Source organism: Mesoplodon mirus, assembly GCF_964341445.2.
Source record: "Mesoplodon mirus genome assembly, contig: HAP1_SCAFFOLD_1436, whole genome shotgun sequence".
In the NCBI taxonomy this organism is placed as follows: Eukaryota; Metazoa; Chordata; class Mammalia; order Artiodactyla; family Ziphiidae; genus Mesoplodon; species Mesoplodon mirus.
Window position 1 is genome coordinate 7898 of NW_028294699.1, and position 21062 is coordinate 28959.

At 40.7% G+C, this 21062-nt stretch overlaps 1 protein-coding gene across 1 annotated transcript; it reads left to right on the forward strand.

The window, feature by feature from the left end:
* Positions 1 to 4113: 4113 nt before the first annotated feature.
* LOC309798031 (ferritin light chain-like) lies at positions 4114 to 4561 on the forward strand (the record flags this gene model as incomplete). Its single annotated transcript, XM_082646365.1, has 1 exon — positions 4114 to 4561. The coding sequence occupies exon 1, from the start codon at positions 4166 to 4168 to the stop codon at positions 4559 to 4561; it is 396 nt and encodes a 131-aa protein (XP_082502491.1). The 5' UTR covers positions 4114 to 4165.
* Positions 4562 to 21062: the final 16501 nt, after the last annotated feature.

Genomic DNA, 21062 nt, shown 5'->3' on the forward strand with positions numbered 1-21062 from the left:
CGGATATCTGCTCTCACCACTTTTATTAAATATATTACTGGAGGTTCTAGTAAGAAAATAAGCAAAAATAAATAAATACATAAATTTAAATGTTAAAGTTTTAAAAAGTTCATTTAAAAGATAAAAGGACTATTCCTACTATGTTGAATAGGAAGGAATATATCCTACTGAATGTTGAAGAGTAATATATCCTATTATATTGCCTAAGGAAAAGTAAAACTGTCTGTGTCTGAAGAGGAGATGATAATCTAAATGGAGAAAATACCAAGGAATCCACAAAAAGCTTGAGAAATAATATTAGTTTGTAAATGTTTTAGAGTACAAGATCAACACAATTTTATCACATTATATATTAATAACAAATGTGTAGAAGCTTAAATTAAAATATGTGATGCCATTTACAACTGACCTAAATAAATACTTAAATACAAGCCCAATAAGACATTTATAGGACCTCTATACTGAAAATTACAAAATGCTGATGAAGAAAAATTTTAAAGTCCCAAACAAATAGGGAGACATACCTTGTTCATGGATTAGAAAACACAACATAATAAAGATGTCAATTCTCCCCAAGTTAAGAGGCTTAACACAATTACTCTTAAAATGCCCTCAAGGTTTTTGCGGATATAGACAAGCTTTTTCTAAGATTTGTATGGTAAGAAGAGGCTGAAGAATAGCTAAAACAATTTGTAAAGGAAGATTAAAATGGGAGGAATTAATCCACCCAATTTCAAGACTTCGCAGTAATTTTGGAGGGTAGATACATAGATCAATGGAATGGAAGAGAGAACCCAGAAATAGACTGACATAAATACATTTAACCTGTTTTTGACAGCAGTGCAAAAGCTATCAAGGAAGAGTAGACATTTCAAAACATGGTACTGAAACAGTTGGACATCCCTCGACAAAAACAAACAAAAAATGAACCTTAACCTAAACCTCCACACCTTACACAAAAATTAAATCAAAGTGGATCATAATCTTAAATGTAAAAGCAGGACATTTTTAGAAAAAGAAATAGGAGAAAATCTTTGGCATCTAGAACTAGGTGAATAATTCTTAGACTTGACACCGAAAGTATGATCAATAAAAGCAAAAACTGATAAATTGGATCTCATCAAAATGAGTTAAAAATGCTTCATAGAAGATCCTTTTAAGTGGATGAAAACTCAAATTACACAGTGGGAAAACATATTGGAAAATCCCATATGAGACAGATGACTTGTATCTATAATATACAAAGAACTCTCCAAACAACTTAAAAAAATCCAACTAGAAAATAGGCAGAAGACAGGAACAGACATTTCATGGAAGAGAATATACACATGGCAAAGAAGCACATGAAAAGATGCTCAACATCATTAGCATTAGGGAAATGCAAATTAAGACCATAATGAGATATCAGAGAATAACTAAAATTATAGTGACAACATCAAATGCCGGCGAGTACGTAGAAAAGTTATATCACGTCACTGGTGGAAAAATAAAATGGTTTAGCCACTCTGAGAAACAGCTTGACAGTCTCTTTTAATCCTAAAAGTAGATTCACCCTACAACGCAGTACTTGTACTCTTGAGCATTTATCCAAAAGAAACAAAAACTTAATTAAGTTCCCACAGAAACTTACACATAAATGTTCAGAGCAGTTTTATTTATAATAGCCCAAAACTGGCAACTACCCAAATGTCTTTCAATGGATGAATGTTGAAACAAATTGTGATAAAATCTTATGATAGAATACTACGGAGCAACGAAAAGGAACAAATTATTAATATATGCAAAAATTAAAATGAACTTCAAGGGAATGATGCTGAAGAAAAAATTTTTAAAAGCCAATCTCCGAAGATTAAGTAATTCATGATTATGTTTACATATTATTCTTAAAATAACAAAACTGTGGAGATGGAGAACAGATTAGAAGTTGCCAAGGGTTAGAGATGGGGGTAGAAGGTACAGTGGGGAAACTTTGTGAGGTTTTTGTGGTCCCAGTACAAATAATACAGCACTCTTGGTTTTAATCCCTAAAGATGTTTAAAAACAATTCCTAATAAGAATTGTCCAGATATTTAGCAATGGCAGCAGATTACAGGTATAGCTCCCCAACATGACAACTTCAAAAGAGATTGTACTAATTCAATGCATATGTTAATTTTTAAAAGGCCAGTCACAGTACTTAAATGGTATATATCTTAACGATATTATTCTAAGTATCTAGTTATACCAGATGGACTAGCAGGATTTTCTGTACATTCAATCTTATTTAAGACAGTAAATCTTATAATAAGACAGTTAAAAAAAGAAAAAGAAAAAAAAACAAACCTCAACTACAGTTGGATATTCTCATAGGAAGATGAGGTGAAAATATGTAGCAGTGGTTCAAAAGCTTAAGCAGTGGCACCTAAATTTGGCTGCATATTAGAATCATCTGAAGCACTTTTTAAAAACCCTCACACTGACTGTTGGTCATCCTAGACCAATAAAATAACTTTAAATCTGCTCAGACGATGCCAGTGTCTAGCCAGAACTGAGAACCAGTGGACTAAGCAGAAGGGGATGTTTCTACAAAGATTTCTTAACAATAAGTCCTTTCACCCAATCAGATTTACCTTCCCACAAAGGGGTAAAGAAGGCTAGATGTTGTCCATACTTGCTTCGCTTTAATTAGCACTTGTGACTTGTCCAAATCCTAGATCATGTTTCCCCTAAATTTCATGTTATTCCCTAAGTTTTTCAAATCCAGGGCTAAGGGGTTTGCCAGGATGAGATTTTAAGTGTTCACACAGGGGAAGTCCCTGGCAAACCAGGACAGCGGTCACTCTACATTGAATTGTAAAGCATCCTAAATAACCCTGCCACTGCTCCCAGATACTAGTCTGTGCCAACCAGTGGAGAAAAGGCATTCTCCATTACTACCACGGCAAATGCTGCTGTACTTGCCTTGGCTACTCCCTATCTTTTCCAGGCGCCACTCCCCTTCACCTGCTGGTGGACGCTTTGGCCAGCTGACAATGCAGATATTTTCAAACTTTAAGGTGAATAAAAATCATATGGAGGGCCTGTTATAACAGAGATCACTGAGCCCCACTAGAGTTGCTGATTCCATAGGGCTGGGATAGGGCCCTAAAACTTGAATATCTGACACATTATCAGGGGACGCTGGTAAAGCTGGTCAGGTTGTTACCGAATGCAGGTTCATGTGTCTGAAGCACAGTGAGGCCAAACAAACCTAAAGGTTGGAGTCTGGAGAAGAGAAAGGTTTATTGCAGGATTGAGCAAGGAGAGGGGTGGTCCGTGTTCCAAAACCCCTGAAATCTCCAAAGGATTTCAGCAAAGCATTTTTAAAGGCCAGGTGAGGGAGGGACATCCCAGGGCATGTGATCAGCTCGTGCACAATCCTCTGACTGGCTGATGTTGAGGCCACAAGGCAGGTAACATTATCCATCCTTAGGTGCCAGAAGGTCTGGGGGCTACATGCTCATGATCATCAAAGAGTTCATTTCTTCCATTGGGTGGTGGTTTTTAGCATCTGAAAACTCAAGAAATATGCCTGAGATACTATTATCTGAGTACTTCAGAGAGAAACTACAATAGAGGATATGGGGGATGGGTCTGTCCTAGGAAGGCCCCATAGGGTACTGCTTGGTTACAAGGTGACCATACTTTGAGAACCACTGCTCTAGTGGCTTGGAATGTTAAGAAAGTAATGGAAGAATCCCTTCCCAGATCTAGATTCTAGTATCACCAGCTATTTTGGTGGGAGGAAGGGTAAGTTTTGTCCTTGCTTGGACTTCTTGTTCATTTATATCGAAGCCTATTTGAGGCAGTGCACTCGGCAGTCCTGCAGATCTGTCTTTTGCTTCAACAGTGTTTGGAATGAACAGACCCAGGGACGCTCCTTGCTCCAGCCCCCGACCACCCTCCAACCTTTCTTCCTTTTGCAACCTTTGGAATCAGACACTCAGCTATCCTCAGCCTCCAGGACAGGCCAACACCAGTTTTTGAGCTTAGCTCCTTATCACTGATCAACCACGAGTTCCCAGGTTCGTCAGAGTTATTCCACCGAGGTGGAGGCCGCCGCCCACTGCCTGTTCAACATGCATCTGTGGACACTTACCTCTCTCTGAGCATCTATTTCGACAGCAACAATGGGACTCTGGACAGTATGGGCCACATTTTTCGCCAACTGGCTGAGGAGAAGTGTGAGGGCGCCCAGCGCCTCTTGAAAATGCAAAACCAGTGCTGCGGCCGCGCCCTCTTCCAGGAGGCGCAGAAGCCTTCTCAGGATGAGTGGGGTAAAACCCAGGATGCTGTGGAAGCCGCCGTTCTTAGGGAGAAGAATCTGAACCAGGCACTATCGGATCTGTGCGCCCTGGGTCCTGCCCGTGCAGACTCCCAGCTCTGTGACTTCCTGGAGAGCCGCTTCCTGGAGGAGCAGGTGAAACTCATCCAGAAGATGGGCGACCACCTGACCAACCTCCGCAGGCTGGCTGGTCCGCAGGCTGTGCTGGGCGAGTATCTCTTTGAAAGGCTCACCCTTGAGCCAAACAGGAGTCTCTGAAGTCCAGCCGCGTCTGAGGAGACCCTCTGGCGTCAGAGCTTCTGCCTGAAGCCCCGCTCTGCAGCCACTAGGCAGCTTTGTAACCGCCCTGGAGCCCTCTCCCAAGCCTTGGACCAAATGGAAACAGTAACGTTTTTTGCAGAAGGAAAAAAAAGCCTATTTGAAATACAAACAGAACAAAGCGAAAAAAAGAAATATATACATATATTCACGTTCTTTTAACATATGAATTGCCCCACTTTATCTGTGTGAAATAAGTTTGTTCCCATTATTGGGCTGGTTCTCAAGCTTTGCTGCTCGTTTGAATTACCTAAAGAGCTTGGAAGAAAAACATTGGTGTCTGGGTCCCAGCCCCAGAGATTTTGATTCAGTAGGTCTAGGGAGGAGCCTGGGCACGGGGAGGTCTCAGAGTTCCCCAGGTGATTCTAATGTGCAGCAACTTTGTGAACCACCTCTTGGCTTCAATGCAGCTAGTCATCAGATATTAAATCTAAGACACATGGACTACTAGTGCGTGAGCTCTGTTGCTAGGTGTATTCCATTTTCTTCCTCCTGGAAGATTCGTGCCAGGGAAAATGATTGATAGTTGTGTTACTTCTCTGAAATGGATGGAAATTTCCAATTAGCGTGAACAGGGGAGGGTGAATGGGTGAATGCAATAAGGTGTATCATTTACGTATTGCCCTATGTGTATGGCTAGAAGCTTTTGCAACTGAGGTTTCATGCTAATGGTAATGCTTGTCCTCCTAATGCAGCTGTAAACTTTATAAGCCCATAGGTAGACAGCATCACAAAATATTTACCCCTCCCCACTGGCCCACTCTCAAGCTTCACTCCCGTTCCCCAATACACAAATGTGCATCAATGCGCTTGAGACCAATATCAACATACTGACCTTCAATTCTTCTACTTTGCAGCTTCCCTCTTATCAGGAGATGTCAGCATTTAGTGCAAGGACAAATGCTTGCCTCTTGAGGAGTAATGTAGACAAAGCCTCCAAGAGACAAATAGCCCTCAGGGAGGGGGAAAAAGTCTTTCAAAAAGGTTGATGCCCAGAGGAGGCATTTTCAGTCATCTCAGCTTAGAGGTCAAATATCCAAAATTAAAAAGGTTAAAAAAAAAAGAAGAAGAAAGCAAGGAAGAAAAGAAGGAAACAATTTTCTTATCTCATAGTAATAAGGCAGTTTTCCTTAAAAAAAAAAGACTTAAGCCTTAAATTCTCTTTCCTAATCAAAATGTGCTTTTCCATCTTTAGACTATTCCTCTTATATCCTGTATTATTCATGATGTTTAATTCTTGAAATAGCACATGGCTGAAAACAGAAGCTAACCTCTTGTTCACTATGAATTAAATCTTCTTTTCCTAGGACCCGTCTACAATGTACAATTTGGGGTTGGCCAACATTATTTTCTCTGAAATACGTTACAGCATTTTGCCTTTTCAATATATAGTTATACAATACATTGTTAACACAACATATTTAATATAGTCAATATAGTAAATGCAACTATAACACACATGATATGATGCCACTTTGGTGGTTTTCTTCATCCATGTAATTCTGAAATTTGACAGTATAGTTTTCATATTCTAATGAGCTGAGTATTACCTTTGCAAGGATAGAAAAATAAAATAAATTCATAATATTCTTGTGTGGTTTGCCCCTGGGGTGGATTACCCTAATGGGGGGATATTTGAGCCTTTCCCCAAGTCATTAAAAATCCTCCAGCGAGCAGCCCCTTGTCCTCTCCAGGGAGTGGGGGGAAAGGATCTTTAATCATAATAATCCTGGGGGGAGAAATCTCGGAAATAAGACATCTGCTTCTGTGCCTTGTTGTTTTGCAGAATAGCAATGATTGCCTTAGCAGCTTCTATTGCCATATGTATACAATAAGTAAATGAACAGAAAATTGAATGAACGCATAAAAGAAGGATAAACCCACCCAGCTTAACAAACCCACTCTCTCACCTGTGCCCCGAAACATGAAAGAAAGAATCACGGGATCATAAGGATTAATAAAATAACAGTCTCTGTTAACAATATTGACAGGAGGTATAAGGATAATTTGTCTGATGTGGGACCAACAGCTTAACTAACTGCTTAATTCTTTTTTTTTAAGGGCAATTCATTCATTTATTGTTTAAAGATTGCAAGACAACATCTGAATTTTTGTAGCACAATTTAAATGTTTTACAGAGTAAAACAGAGTATAAGCAGAGTATAATAGCAAAAACAATTAGTTTCCAGTAATATCTATATCTCTATTCAGAATTAAGTCTTCCACAGACATGTAACCTGGAAACAAAAGCCTGTTACAATAAGCAAAGCTTCAACAGAGTGGCTACTTTTCAGGCCAGGGAAAGGTTCATCCCTATAGGAGGATGATGTGCTATGTAAAATGGCTGCAAGGTCACAGCCTTGAGAGCGTTGGAAGTCTAGTATCCTATTCCACATTAAGTAGTTCAGGGAACTTCAAACGTCCGTTCATCTGCAACCAAGCTGGCAACCTTTAACTGCTATTTCAAGCAGGTAAGAAATAAATGAAAAGAAATCCCTACATTGATGTTCCTTGATTTACACTGTTAAATGGTTCATTAACATGTAATTCTGGCTAAGAATTACATTTGAGACTCCTTGCCCAGATTTTGGTTAACAGTACAAATCTTTCAGAAATTCATGTTTTTATTAATCAATAATTTGTCAGCTAGGATACGTTCAGGCATCAGCTGCAACTTCAAAATAGGTGCACTGCCTCAGCGCTTTGGAAAGACATAATCTAAAACACTAATAGCAGACAAAATATCTGTTACTAGACAGCATGTGTGCAGGACAGCAAGACAGAAACATATTCATATGTGCCGCGGACCAGCCTCAGAAAGAGGATTTCACCGCCCAGGGTCAGAAGGGACGGGGTAAGGAACTGAAGTAGCACCGACGAATGGGGTCAGAAGGACCAAGACAACTGATGGTTGCAAGGCAAGTTTTATTATGCTACAGTTGCAGATTATATAGACTAGAAAAGGGAAGGTTGCCAGACGGTGGTTTATATTATCTAATGACTGTCTCGGCTCAAGGTTAACTTCCCTGGGAGAAAACCCATAAACCCAGAATCATCCAAAATAACCTGCACGTGCAGGGTGGAGACAGATTTGCTTGTCTCATTTTCCATTCTTTCTGATTTCTGGGCCCTGGTGATTTATCTCCCATGGAATGGAACAAGGAGGGGAACAAGTAGGGACAGTCCCTTCGAGCAGCGGCGGCATGCCTGGCATGTCTGTAGCCTGCTCTCAAGGCTGACTGCTTCCCACAGGTCCCCCTTTTTTATTTTTGAAGTTTTGCTGCAAAATAATTCCATGAACCTTAGTGCCGAGAGTAGTATACTGTTGCATGAGGATACGAAACAGACATGAGAAGATTATTATCAATAATAGGCAAATTATGGCCAGGGTAATAAATCCTGACAACCCTCTAGTAATCCACGACTAAGGGTTTAACCACTTTAAATGATCCAGTAAAGTTTGAATTACATCTTCTGGTGAAATATCATCAAGATGTGCATTTTGTATATCCTGAATTTCAGCATTTAATTTCTTAAGATCAAGACTAATATTATCTGACCAAACACTCAGCAGATGCATTTTTACTTCTTCCCATTCCCAAACACAGTCATTGTACTTGTAAGAAATAACACAAATCCACGTATACTTTGCATGACAAGCTAAACGCATCCTCAATTTTAATGCTGCCATCTGATCTCCAATCCTCAAAATTGCGTTTTTAAATTCATCTAACTTGTTATTAATCTGTAAATCTATGTGACTTTGTAAAGATTAAGCAAGACTGGTATTTTGAGATAATTGATTAGCAAAGTGAGCATGATTAATACTCTGTGAAAGAGCAAGACGGGCAGTAGCCGCGGTAGCAGACAGAGCAGCCAAGGCAAGTAAACTTATTATTAGCCACCCAATAAAGCGTCTCCTTCTCTGCAAGGCTTTGGAGAGTTCCACCCATGCCTGTACTCCAGTATCTTCATACCAAGGTTCTCTCAGATGTACAGGCACCATAACATATATGGGTTGCCTTAGTATAAGCACAGATTGTGTTCCTGCAGAAGGGAACATACAACTGCTAAAAATACAATGAACACAGCTAATATTATATCCTCCTTTGGAAGAATTACCAATGTTAATAGAACCAATCAAAAGTGTATATGGAGGAGCAACACAAGTTATAACAGGTGTATTGGAATAAGTTAGAGCTAGTTTCCATATATCCCAGTTCTTTTGAAATGTGATAAACCTATCTATGATGGGAATAGAAGAGAGAAGAATTGGCCCCTTGGTATGATCTGTAGTACACCATATTTGGTTATTATTCCAAGATGCATTGCAACATTCAAAATTGGATCCAGCAAAGTTAATGGTCATAAAAGGAGGAAATTGAGGTTTTGATTTTCTGTTAAGAATAGTAACCTTATGTCCAACTATAAGTATCCCTTGTCCTCCAAGTAAATGCTTCATACAGAAATAATTTCCTGAATCTTCACCTGGAACCTTGGCTATAGTAATAGCGGAATCCCGAAGTGGTGAGGCATATGAGATTCGACCTCTAATATTAATAGCTTGCCCATTTTTATACCAAATGATGGTATCCTTAAGATCCTCTCGTCGGCTGGTAGCCGGGCCTGTAAGAGTAATGTTGGTTCCTGTAAAATGAAGGTTCATGAAAGCAAAACAGTGTAATAAATGAGTGATAACATGTTTAGTAGCTTCTCGGGTCTGTGCTGTAGCACAGAGGAAACCAGAATAAGTATCAATAGTGACATGAACAAATTGTAATTTCCCAAAAGACGGGATATGAGTAACATCCATTTGCCATAAATGACTAGGTGATAATCCACGAGGATTAACACCATAATGTGGAACAGGAAGGTGAGGTAAGCACTGTGGGCATTGCTTAACAATTTGTCGGGCGGCTTCACGAGTAAGGGAAAATTCTTTGCGTAACGTAGCCGCCGACTGATGGTGTAAAGCATGCGATTGCTGTGCTGCTTGTGAAGCAGTTTGATCATAACTTACCATGATATGAGGGTGTCCAGGACATGGACCATGAGTATCAACAGTATGAAGATAATGAATGCAATACCTTAGCCATTCTTGACAGCATGACGAACGGAAAGGAGGAGGACGGTAAATTGGGATATGTCCTGCTTTAGGGAAAAGAGATTGAGGAGGAAGAGGAACTTTAACTTTATTTTTGGGAGGCAAACGCACAGGATAAAGATCACGTGTAGATCGAGTTAAAACATCTGCAGTCGCATTAAGTTTAGACAATGGACCAGGCAAGTTAGAATGAGCACGGATATCCAGAGCTGCAACACGACCATCGTGGGAACGAACAAGCTGTTGAAGCAAACGAAAAGAGGATGATAATTCAGGGTCATTAGTATGTCCTCTGGTCGCAGTCTCCAGAAGAAATAATAAGCTGATAAGATAGTTACTATCAGAAAACAAATTAAAAGATATAGAAGGCAAATGTTTAAAAGCCATAATGACAGCATACAGTTCAACACGTTGAGCTGAAGTCAAGGAAGTTTGTTTAATGAGTTTGGTTCCGTCGTCAATGATTACAGTAGCCACTCCTGAAGAAGAACCGTCTGTAAAAACCAAAGGTACATGAGGAATAGGCTGTTGCCTAATTATAGAAGGAAAGATATAACAGTTAAGTTTGTCGAATTGGATCAATTTATCAGCAGGGTAATGGCATTCCAAGGTACCTAAAAATCCTGCAAGAGCAAGACCCCATTTATTACTATGTTGAAAAAGCCAATTTTGTTGACTAACTGAATAAGGGATAATAATTTGAGAAGGTTCTATACCCAGAAGTTGTAAGCATCTAGTTCTACCTTGCATTATTAGCTTACTACTAAGTTCAAAATAAGGGTTAATAACCTTAGAGGATGTAGTTTTCATATGAATCCATTCAATAATTCCAACAGTTTGCCATAAGATGGCAGTAGGCACATGAGGTGTTGGACAAGCAATTAAAGAAATTGGCAGGTGAGTATGCATTCGAGTTAATTGTGCAGAGCTGATAGCTCTATTAACTATTTGTAAAGCTTGAAGTGCTTCTGGAGTCATAGAGCATGAAGTAGAAGGATCTGAGTCACCTTTAAGAATATCAAACAAAGGCTCTAATTGAGCAGTAGTAAGTTTTAAGGAAGGCCTTGGCCAATTAATATCTCCAAGTAATTTTTGAAAATCCTTTAATGTTTTTAAATTATCAACTCGAATTTGCAGTTTTTGAGGCCTAATGGTAGTGTTATCAATATATTTTCCCAAATAGAAAAATGGAGATTGTCTTTGAATTTTTTCTGAGGCAATGACCAAGCCAAATGATTGTAAGGATTGTTGTAAAAATTGAAAAGCAGTCTCTAATAAAGAAATATTATCTGTGGCTAAAAGTATATCATCCATATAATGTATGAGATATAACGTTGGAAACCTTTTTCTCACAGGAGTTAAGGCCTGAGCCACATAGTTTTGGCATAATGTAGGACTATTTGCCATGCCCTGAGGCAATACTTTCCATTGAAATCTCCTCATGGGTTCCTTAAAATTTAAGGAAGGCAAGCTAAAAGCAAAATGTTTTCTATCTTCAGGAAACAAAGGAATAGTGAAAAAAACAATCTTTTAAATCTATAACTAAAAGATGATAATTGTGTGGTATGGCTGTTGGAGAGGGTAGGCCTGCTTGAGGAGCTCCCATTATTAGCATAGTTTTATTAACAGCTCTTAGATCCGGTAATAACCTATATTTTCCAGATTTTTTCTTGGTAATAAAAATAGGAGTATTCCAAGGACTATTGGAAATTTCTAAATGCCCTAATTGTTCCAGTACTAATTGTTCTGCAGCTTCTAATTTCTCCTTTGTGAGGGGCCATTGGCCCACCCATACAGGGTCATCACTCAGCCAAGTAATTGGATCAGCAGTGAGTGGAGGAGAATCCAAGGCCCCTAAGAAAAACACAAACCTTGTCTATCATTTTTTATTTTCACATCAATAGGATAGACAGTTCCTTGTTGATTTGTTCCCAGCCCTTTTGTGGGAAGAAATCCTTGATCCAACATCATATTAGAGACTTGAGAATTTGGACTATAAAGTAATACTCCCATTTCTTTTAATATATCTCGGCCCCAGAGGTTTAAAGGCAGCCTAGGCAAAACATAAGGCTGGAAGTATCCTGAATGGCCCTCACTATCTTGCCATAATAATAACTGACTACTTTGCATAGGAGAAGAACTCTGTCCTATTCCTTGAAATTCTGTAATAGTAGGACTAACGGGCCAATGTTTATGCCAGTGAATCTGTGTCATAACAGAGACATCAGCTCCAGTGTCTAACAAACCTGAAAAAACCTTTCCATTAATGGTTCATTTCCTTTCTGGACGTTCTTTCCCTACCTTCTGAATCCAGTAGGCAGCATTAGATGATCCAAAAGCCTTTGTGTCTCTCTTTTGATGTTGTAAAATTTGTCCATGAGGTACAAAGGGCAAAAGTAGCAATTGTGCAATTTTATCCCCAGGAGAAATCATTATTATATTTTTAATAGTTTGTGCCATGATTTTTATTTCTCCTTCGTAGTCACAATCTATGACTCCTGGCATAATAGTTAAACCCTTCATGGTGACACTACTTCTTCCCAATAATAGTCCCATCAAACCCTTGGGTAAAGGTCCATAGATGCCCGTAGAGAAGGCCTGAGGACCCATTTCAGGAGTTAATACATATCGGGCAGAGGTACTGTGGTCCAGTCCTGCACTTCCTGCTGTTTCTCTGGAGAGCAAATATATGGAATGTTTTTGTTTTTGGTTAATGTCTGATTGATAGTTTGAGGAGGATACACAGACATTGCCCCTATTATCTGTTGGGGCCGGGGAAGGCCCCGGGAGGAGTTTCCCGACAGTGGTGTTCCATCCTTGTGGGCCACTGAGCGACAATCTCATGCCCAACGTTTTCCCCTATTGCATTTAGGGCATAAACCAGGGATTTTCTGACCATCTGGAGGGTTTTGAGTAGGGAAGGAAGGACCAGGGTTACAGTGAAAAGATCTACATTCTCCAGCAAAATGACCTGCCTTTCCGCATTTAAAACTAGTCTTTGTTCTCTTTGGATTGTTTTTAAACCCCACTTTAGTTAATGCTGCAGCCATAGCAGCACCCTGTATACAAGCAGGCCCAATGTCTGCACAAAGGCGAATATAATCCTTCAATGTTCCCCGTTTTCTCCAAGGTCGAATCGCAGCCTGACATGCATTATTAGCGTTTTCAAAAGCAAGTTGCTTAACTACAATTGTACCAGTGAGTCCATCCACAATGAGCCTCCCCACCGGCTGTAACAATCTATCTACAAAATCAGCATATGGTTCATCAGGTCCCTGTCTAATTTTTGAAAGATCCTCAGTTTTGTGTGTAGAAGATAACTTCCTCCAGCCTTGTAATGCCAAATGATTTATTTGAGGATAAGCAACAAAGGGATAAGTTAATCGATCTGTAAAGAAATATATGGTCCTTCCCCAATCAGCAGATGATAATCAACTGGAATATCATGGGTAGCATGCTTTTCTGCTTGTTCAGCAGCCCGTTCATAAAAATCAAACTTCCATATTAAATAATCTCCACCATTTAAACAAGCTCGTGCAATAGACTGCCAATCAGCAGGGGGAAGAGCTTCTCCTGTAATAGTGTCAACCATAGCAGTAGTAAAAGGAGCAGTGGGCCCATATTGAGCACAAGCAGATTTTAAATCTTTCAAAACTTTAAAAGGAAGAGCCTGATGCTCCCTAATAGCCTGTTGAGGATTATTAGGATCAGGTCTTTCCGTGACAGGACAACAGAAAATAGGATCTTCTCCTCGTTTTATTGCTGCTTGTACAGCACGTTGCAAGGGACTGAGCATTTTTAAAGATGGAGAATTTTGAGGAAGACAGTCCTTACTAATTTGCAGCTTTTGCACTGACTTATCTATTATAGCCATTAGAAAATCATCCTCAGGATATTTCTCTCTTTTATGTTTAAAAGCCTCATCTGTTAAGTCAAAATATTCCTCTTCATCTGAAATATTTAAATTGATTAGCTCTTTCGGTTTAGGAAGTGGCCACACAGTAGCTGATAATACAGTCTTTTCTTCTGTCAGAGGCTTATGTTTTTCTAACTTTACATTCAAATCAACACTATCATGAGAAGAACCTAAACATATTTTTATCAGATTCCACAAACTAAATGTAACAACGGCAGTATGAGTAGGCCCTCGAGACTCATAATAACTTTTTAAATCTTCTCCAACTTTCTGCCAGATTTCTATGTCACAGAGCCGCCATCAGGAAACCAGGGAGATACATCATGGATATGCTGCAAAAATTCAGTCAACTGTGAGGTAGAAACTTTATTACCCCGAGCTTGAAGCATCAAAAGTAAAACCGGAGCAAATAATTCACGCTCCTTTGAGCCCTTTTGCCCCATCTTATTTTACTTCTGACTGTTGCCTTATGCCTCTATTAGTTTCACTTTTACTCGTGTCCACACATATTTTGCATAAGGGTTCTCTTACCTGCACTTTCTTTCTCTTTTCATTGGCTTCACGCTTCAGGTCCCTGTTCGGGCGCCACTTGCCACGGACCAGCCTCAGAAAGAGGATTTCACCGCCCAGGGTCAGAAGGGACGGGGTAAGGAACTGAAGTAGCACCGACGAATGGGGTCAGAAGGACCAAGACAACTGATGGTTGCAAGGCAAGTTTTATTATGCTACAGTTGCAGATTATATAGACTAGAAAAGGGAAGGTTGCCAGACGGTGGTTTACATTATCTAATGACTGTCTCGGCTCAAGGTTAACTTCCCTGGGAGAAAACCCATAAACCCAGAATCATCCAAAATAACCTGCACGTGCAGGGTGGAGACAGATTGGCTTGTCTCATTTTCCATTCTTTCTGATTTCTGGGCCCTGGTGATTTATCTCCCGTGGAATGGAACAAGGAGGGGAACAAGTAGGGACAGTCCCTTCGAGCAGCGGCGGCATGCCTGGCATGTCCATAGCCTGCTCTCAAGGCTGACTGCTTCCCACACATATGTTGGCTTGTTTAAGCCTCAAGCCCTCGATCCTTTGATGAAATACAATAATTTCATTCCTATGGTTTTCAATACCAAAAACTCAACCTCCAGGAGGGCTAAAGTCTAATTTGTACTCCAAACCAAGTAGCAGTGCAGTTCGCTACTACTGAGGCTGAATCCATAAAGACTTCAAGACCACGACCAGAAGACAAGTTATTATATATAATACCCTAGAAGGCCTGAAACATAATTATCATATACATAGCTGGTCCTTCAGAGCTTTTCACCTATAACATGTTTTTTGATGAAAGTTATTTAATGTACTGGAGATAACTGTGACTTACTGATCAAATATTTGAATACTTATACTTACCTGGGATTTCATTTCTGCTGAAAGAAAAAGGAAGAACAGGACTCACCTAAAAAAAAACAATCTTTAGAAATGAAAGTAAAAATCTTATCACACACTCTCACTTTTGGAAGCAGCATAGAGGGGCAGTCAACGGTAAAACACTGGTGAAATAGGTCAAAACTCTAGGCCAAAAATCCATTATTATTATCGTCAGTGACAGTACCACAACTCTGCCCTTCATAATTAATAAGCACTCCTAAGAATCTTCATTTGGCACCAGATGATGTGTTGAAGAGAAACACTCTGGGAGGTTGTGAATCACACTTGGTATTTTGTTAGCCAAGTTACAGGAGAATTTTTAAAGTGGGGGGAAGGGAAGAAGGAAACGGACCAGAAAAAGAATTGAAGCCATCATCTACAGACCAACAAAGCACTGAGAGTTCCAAACATTATGTCAGACACTAAAGTGACTGATAGAGGCTCAAGTGGTTTATAAAACCTATAAAAAGACTACACCAGCAAAGTCCCCATTTATCGGTAGAGTTCAGAAACTAAAACAAGGAATATTTTAGCTTAAAACCTTATCTCAAGAGAATCATATACACTTCACATGAATAAAAATACCTGAAACCAAACATTTTTAAAAGCTCCAATACCCAAAATATAAAGAAAAAAAATTAATTCAGAAGACTCAATCAATCCGTGATAATCACAAAACGGCTGGGCAATCTCTATCTCCCTTCCACACTAACCATCCATCCCCTGGGAGACCAAGGGAGATCAGACCTTCCAGACTTACCTTCCAGACCCTCCAGACACCTGGCTGCTGCAAAATTCGATGGAGACTCCTTGTGGAACAGCAGTTTCGCATCTCTTGGGTCTCTCCCTATCGTGATCATGCAGGAAGCAAGTCTGGCTGTGCTATTTCTTATCATTGTCTGTCACCCATCTGCACCATGATATGGAAAAAGTAGTTCCCTTTCCCCCAGAAGGTTGAGGCTCAGCTACAGGGGTAATTCTCCTGGGCACACAGTCATTATTTAGGCCGACTCAGTGACTTCAACAGGCTTAATCATGTGATCAGGTTTGTTGCCAGCTGCATAATGCTCCCACATGTGTAGATAGAGCCGCTCTAGTTCCATTGTGTATTGTTTGGTGTTGAACAGAGGGCTAGATGTTCTCTGCTTCCAGACTTTGCCACGAATTTTCTTCAGGTATTCGAGATCAGTTCCCAGTTTCACAGCTATCTCTTCATATTCTTGCCTATTTTTAGCAATCAACTCAAGACAGCCTAAACAAGTGAGCTGGGAACCTGCAACTCGGGAAGCAAGAGTCTCTCCTGGCATAGTCACCATGGGGGTCCCTGCCCAAAGGACATCCATCCCTGTGGTGTGGCCATTACAGAGTGGAGTGTCCAAGCAGACATCAGCCAGCTGGCCTCTCCGAACATGTTCCTCTTTAGGAGCAACAGGGGAAAAAATGATACGGTTCGGGGGAAGGCCCATATTTTGTGTGTACTGTTGAATATTAGCTTCTCCTGCTGCTGGAAAATGCAACAGCCACAGTACACTATTGGGAAGAGTTGTATTACTGCTGTCTGCGTTGTCTTCTCCATCAGGACATTTCATCTTGACTATTTGCACATCTGATAGACTATCAAGAAATGCTTGGAGGCCGATGCCATTCAGCACAATCCGATTGTCATAAATGTGCCCATTGGACTTAAAATCGATGACGGCTTTTTTCTTCAGGTGAGGGAACATATTAGCATGATCACCAATAAAGAACGTATGGGGCATATAAGCCAGTTTCTCAGAATACTGCTCAGCAACTTCAGCAGGTGACGTTTCCTGATCAGTGATGATATAATCCATGAAAAGCATGCCACTAGTACCAGGGTACCCCATCCACATTGCCTGAATAGGAGCTGGCCTGAGAGCAAAGAGTTCATTTCGAGCACACCTGCTATAACCATTCATATTTACAAGGATGTGTATACCATCTTGATGGATGCGATCAGCTGCTTTCCCATTGCATGGAATCTGAGAAAGATCAGTGAAATGATTGGCTTCTGCCATCACCTTCGCTTGGAAGTTTGTGCCATCATGTGGGCTCAGGGCATAACAGAATATCTCAAATTTATCAGAATTGTGCATGCCTGGAATAGACTGCATAAGGTGAGAAGTAGGATGGTTCCCAAAGTCAGAACTCACGTATCCTACATGCAGTCGACCGTCACTGAGCTTCAAGTCTTTTGGATGTTCATACGGTGGTTTATGAAGGGCACTTATATTAGCCAAGCAGAGGTTCCCATGTCTCTCAGCAATAGCCTTTCTGAAGCCATGAGGAAGAGGATAGAGCATACTATGATGAGGCTGCACAGAAGGCAACCTATTCTTCTCCAACTGGTCAGCCACAATGCTGACCAACTTCTTCATTCGCTCATCATAGTCTGTCCAATCACAGACAACCTGCAGGCAATGAGCCAAATTACAATAAGCGTCAGGAAAATCAGGTTGAAGCTTCAGAACAGTGCGATAAGAAGCAATTGCTTCTGGAATATTCCCTGAATCCTGGTGAATGGAAGCCAGATTGCTGTGGGCATCCGCAAATGCAGGGTTGATCTGAACGGCACGAGTATAACACTGCAAGGCTCCCTGAACATCCTGCATCTCCCATAGAGTGTTTCCCATATTACAGTACTCATCAGCAAAGGTAGGACTGATCCGAATAGCCTCCTTATAATGCATCAGAGCTTCGTGCAGTTTTCCCTGCTGCTTCAATACACTTGCTAAATTTGAATGGGCATCAGCAAAGTCTGGGCAGAGCTCTAATGCTTTACGATACAAGCGAGCTGCCTCTTCACTGTTTCCCTGTTCTCCTTTGATATTGGCTAGGTTATTCAGAGAGTCTGCATGGGTGGGACACAGCCGGAGAGCTGTATGATAACAATCTTCTGCTCCAGCAACACTGCCCTTCTCTTTGAGAGCGTTGGCTAGGTTGCAGTAAGCATCAGGGAAATGTGGTTGCAATTCAATAGCTCGCCTGTAGGTGTCTATTGCCAGATCCATCAGGCCTTGCTCGTAGTATACACAAGCCAGGTTGCCATGTACCACTGCATGATTTGGACTCAAGCTTAGGGCACGAAGGTAAGCTGCCACAGCTCTGTCAAAAATCCGTGCCTCATTGAAGACATTTCCTAAATTGATATAAGCATCCAGAAAATTGGGGTCAAGGGTGACAGCCTTTTCAAAGTGATGAATTGCAAGCCAAATCTCCCCTTGTGCATTGAAAACACAGCCAAGATTACTCCAAGCTACTGCAAAGTTCGGTTGCATCTCAATTGCTTTCAAATAACATGCCTTGGCTTCTTCTAAGCCACCCAGGGCTTTGAGCAGGTTCCCCAGGTCACTGCGAACACAGTACAAAGAAGGACTGTACTGAAGAGCAGAGACATAAGCTTGTACTGCCCCTTCCATGTCACCTGCTGCTACCAAAGTGGCTGCCAGGTTAATATAACCATCGATGAAATCTGGTTTGAGATGCAATGCATGCCGGTAATGCTCAGTTGCTTCCTGCAACTGCCCTCTTTCCTTGTACACATTCCCCAAATTCGAATAGGCTTCTGCCAGAAGAGGGTTCTGTTTAATTGCCAGAGTACTAAAGTGGGCAGATCTGTCCAGCCTTCGACACTGGAAGTGTATAGATGAAAGTAATAAAAGTACACCAGTATTGCCTGGCTCTTGTCTCCAGAGCTGCATGCAGTGTCTCTCAGATGTCTCAAAATCTCCTGCCTGATATTCTCGATGTGCCAGCTCAGCTAACCCTTGGAAGGAAAGCATACGTTTCGTTGGTTCTGTGCTGTCGGCCACGTTGCCCACGGAAGACGCCATCTGGAGCTTCTGGAGAGAGTGAAAAAAGGGGGTAATGGAGTCCCGCTGCCGCCACTACTGGCAAGAATGTTTCTAATGGTAGCAAACACGAGCGCAGCAGCCGTACCACTGCTTTGGCACGCGTAAGCGGCGGCAACAGTTACAGGCACCGAACCTTAGGAACTATGGTTGGCCATCTACCTCTCATGCTCTTGAAATCTTAATTCTTAACCCTGCCCTCTTCCACCATTTTTCTCCTAATCAGGGAATAAAAATTACCTATCCATTTGCCTTAGAAGAAATCAAAAGTCAGTAGGCCAAACACTTTTTAAAATATTGTTTTCTGTCCAGTTGGAAATGAAATACATGATTGACTTTTCTTCATCATTCATATAGTCAACGTGGAAAACATTAGGGCCGTGAATTTCAATACAGTAAGATGAGAAAATTTTAAATTGGCCTTCCCAAACCACTAATAAGTAACCGATGTTGTATAGAATGCTAAAATCTTAGAGACTGAGTTTGATATTTTAAAAGTTCTGCAAACATTAGCTAATTTCTCCTCATCAAACTTCTCATGCCTCAAACCTGAGTATTACTTTTTAAAAGATAAATTTATTTATTTTTATTTATTTATTTTTATCTTGGTTGCGTTGGGTCTTCAGTGCTGCGTGAAGGCTTTCTCTAGTTGCGGTGAGCGGGGGCTACTCCTTGTTGCGGTGCCCGGGCTTCTCATCACAGTAGCTACTATTGTTGTTCCACAACTCTATGGGTTCCTTTTGAGGTCCTACGAAGAACCCTAGAAATTAGTTCATGTAATTATAGGTTTTTGCAAAATTGTCAAAAGTGAGATATTTTAATTTCCATCAGGTAAGTCCAGCGTCTATTTCTTTGTCAATTTTCCTTCTATCATATTCTGCTATGTTGGATCATATTGGATTGGTCACAGGCTTTTTTGAAATCTGGATAAGGAGATGTTTTAAGTGAGGCTATTATGTGATTTTCAGACACCACCATATGTAATTGACTATATAATATCCCATTACAGGAATAACTTTCAGTACTCTTACTGACTACTCTACTGACTTAACTAGCACAAGACACAGAAGCATAAGGACAAAAACCACCTTACAATATAGCCATGTCTTGCACTTCACAGCTCTCAAAGCATGTGCGTGTGAAGAAGAAAAAAGAACTGAAAAGTATAAAACCAGAAGTTATTCTGTGGAAAATTATTTCAATCATCAGGCATGTGAAAGATAAGTCAAAGATTCAGTTTTCTTCAATGCTTAGTCAAAACGGAAATTTCCTTCTGTCAAGAATATACTCCAGGGCTTCCCTGGTGGTGTAGTGGTTGAGAGTCTGCCTGCCGATGCAGGGGACATGGGTTCGTGCCCCAGTCTGGGAAGATCCCAAATGCCACGTAGCGGCTAGGCCCGTGAGCCATGGCCACTGAGCCTGCATGTCCGGAGCCTTTGCCCCACAACGGGGAGAGGCCACAACAGTGAGAGGCCAGCATACTGCAAAAAAAAAAAAAACCCCAATATACTCCAGGGGCTTCCCTGATGGCACAGTGGTTAGGAAGCCACCTGCCAATGCAGGGGACACGGGTTCGAGCCCTGGTCCGGGAAGATCCCACATGGTGCAGAGCAACTAAGACCGTGTGCCACGACTATAGAGCCTTTGCTCTAGAGCCCGTGAGCCACAACTACTGAGCCTGCGAGCCACAACTACTGAAGCTTGTGTGCCTAGAGCCTGTGCTTTGCAACAAGAGAAGCCACCGCAATAAGAAGGCTGCACACCGCAACAAAGAGTATCCCCCGGTCGCTGCGCACAGCAACGAAGACACAACACAGTCAAAAATAAATAAAGAAAGAAATAAAAGAATATACCCCATCAATAATGTGTGTAATGGAATGGTGTCAATGAGTAGTTTATCAGAATTCCTGTAATGCACAAACCTATAGCAGTACTGAAATCAGTAATGCATTTATAATAGTAAATACTTATGAGGAAGTAATCCATAGAGGTTTTCTCAAAGTTAACATTGAACATTAATGCGACATTATCAATAATAAATTGTGACGCTGAAATAAACTTTTCTAAACTATTAATAACTAAAAGCAAACTCTAATCAACCATGTGAAAAGAAATCTATGTCTATAAAC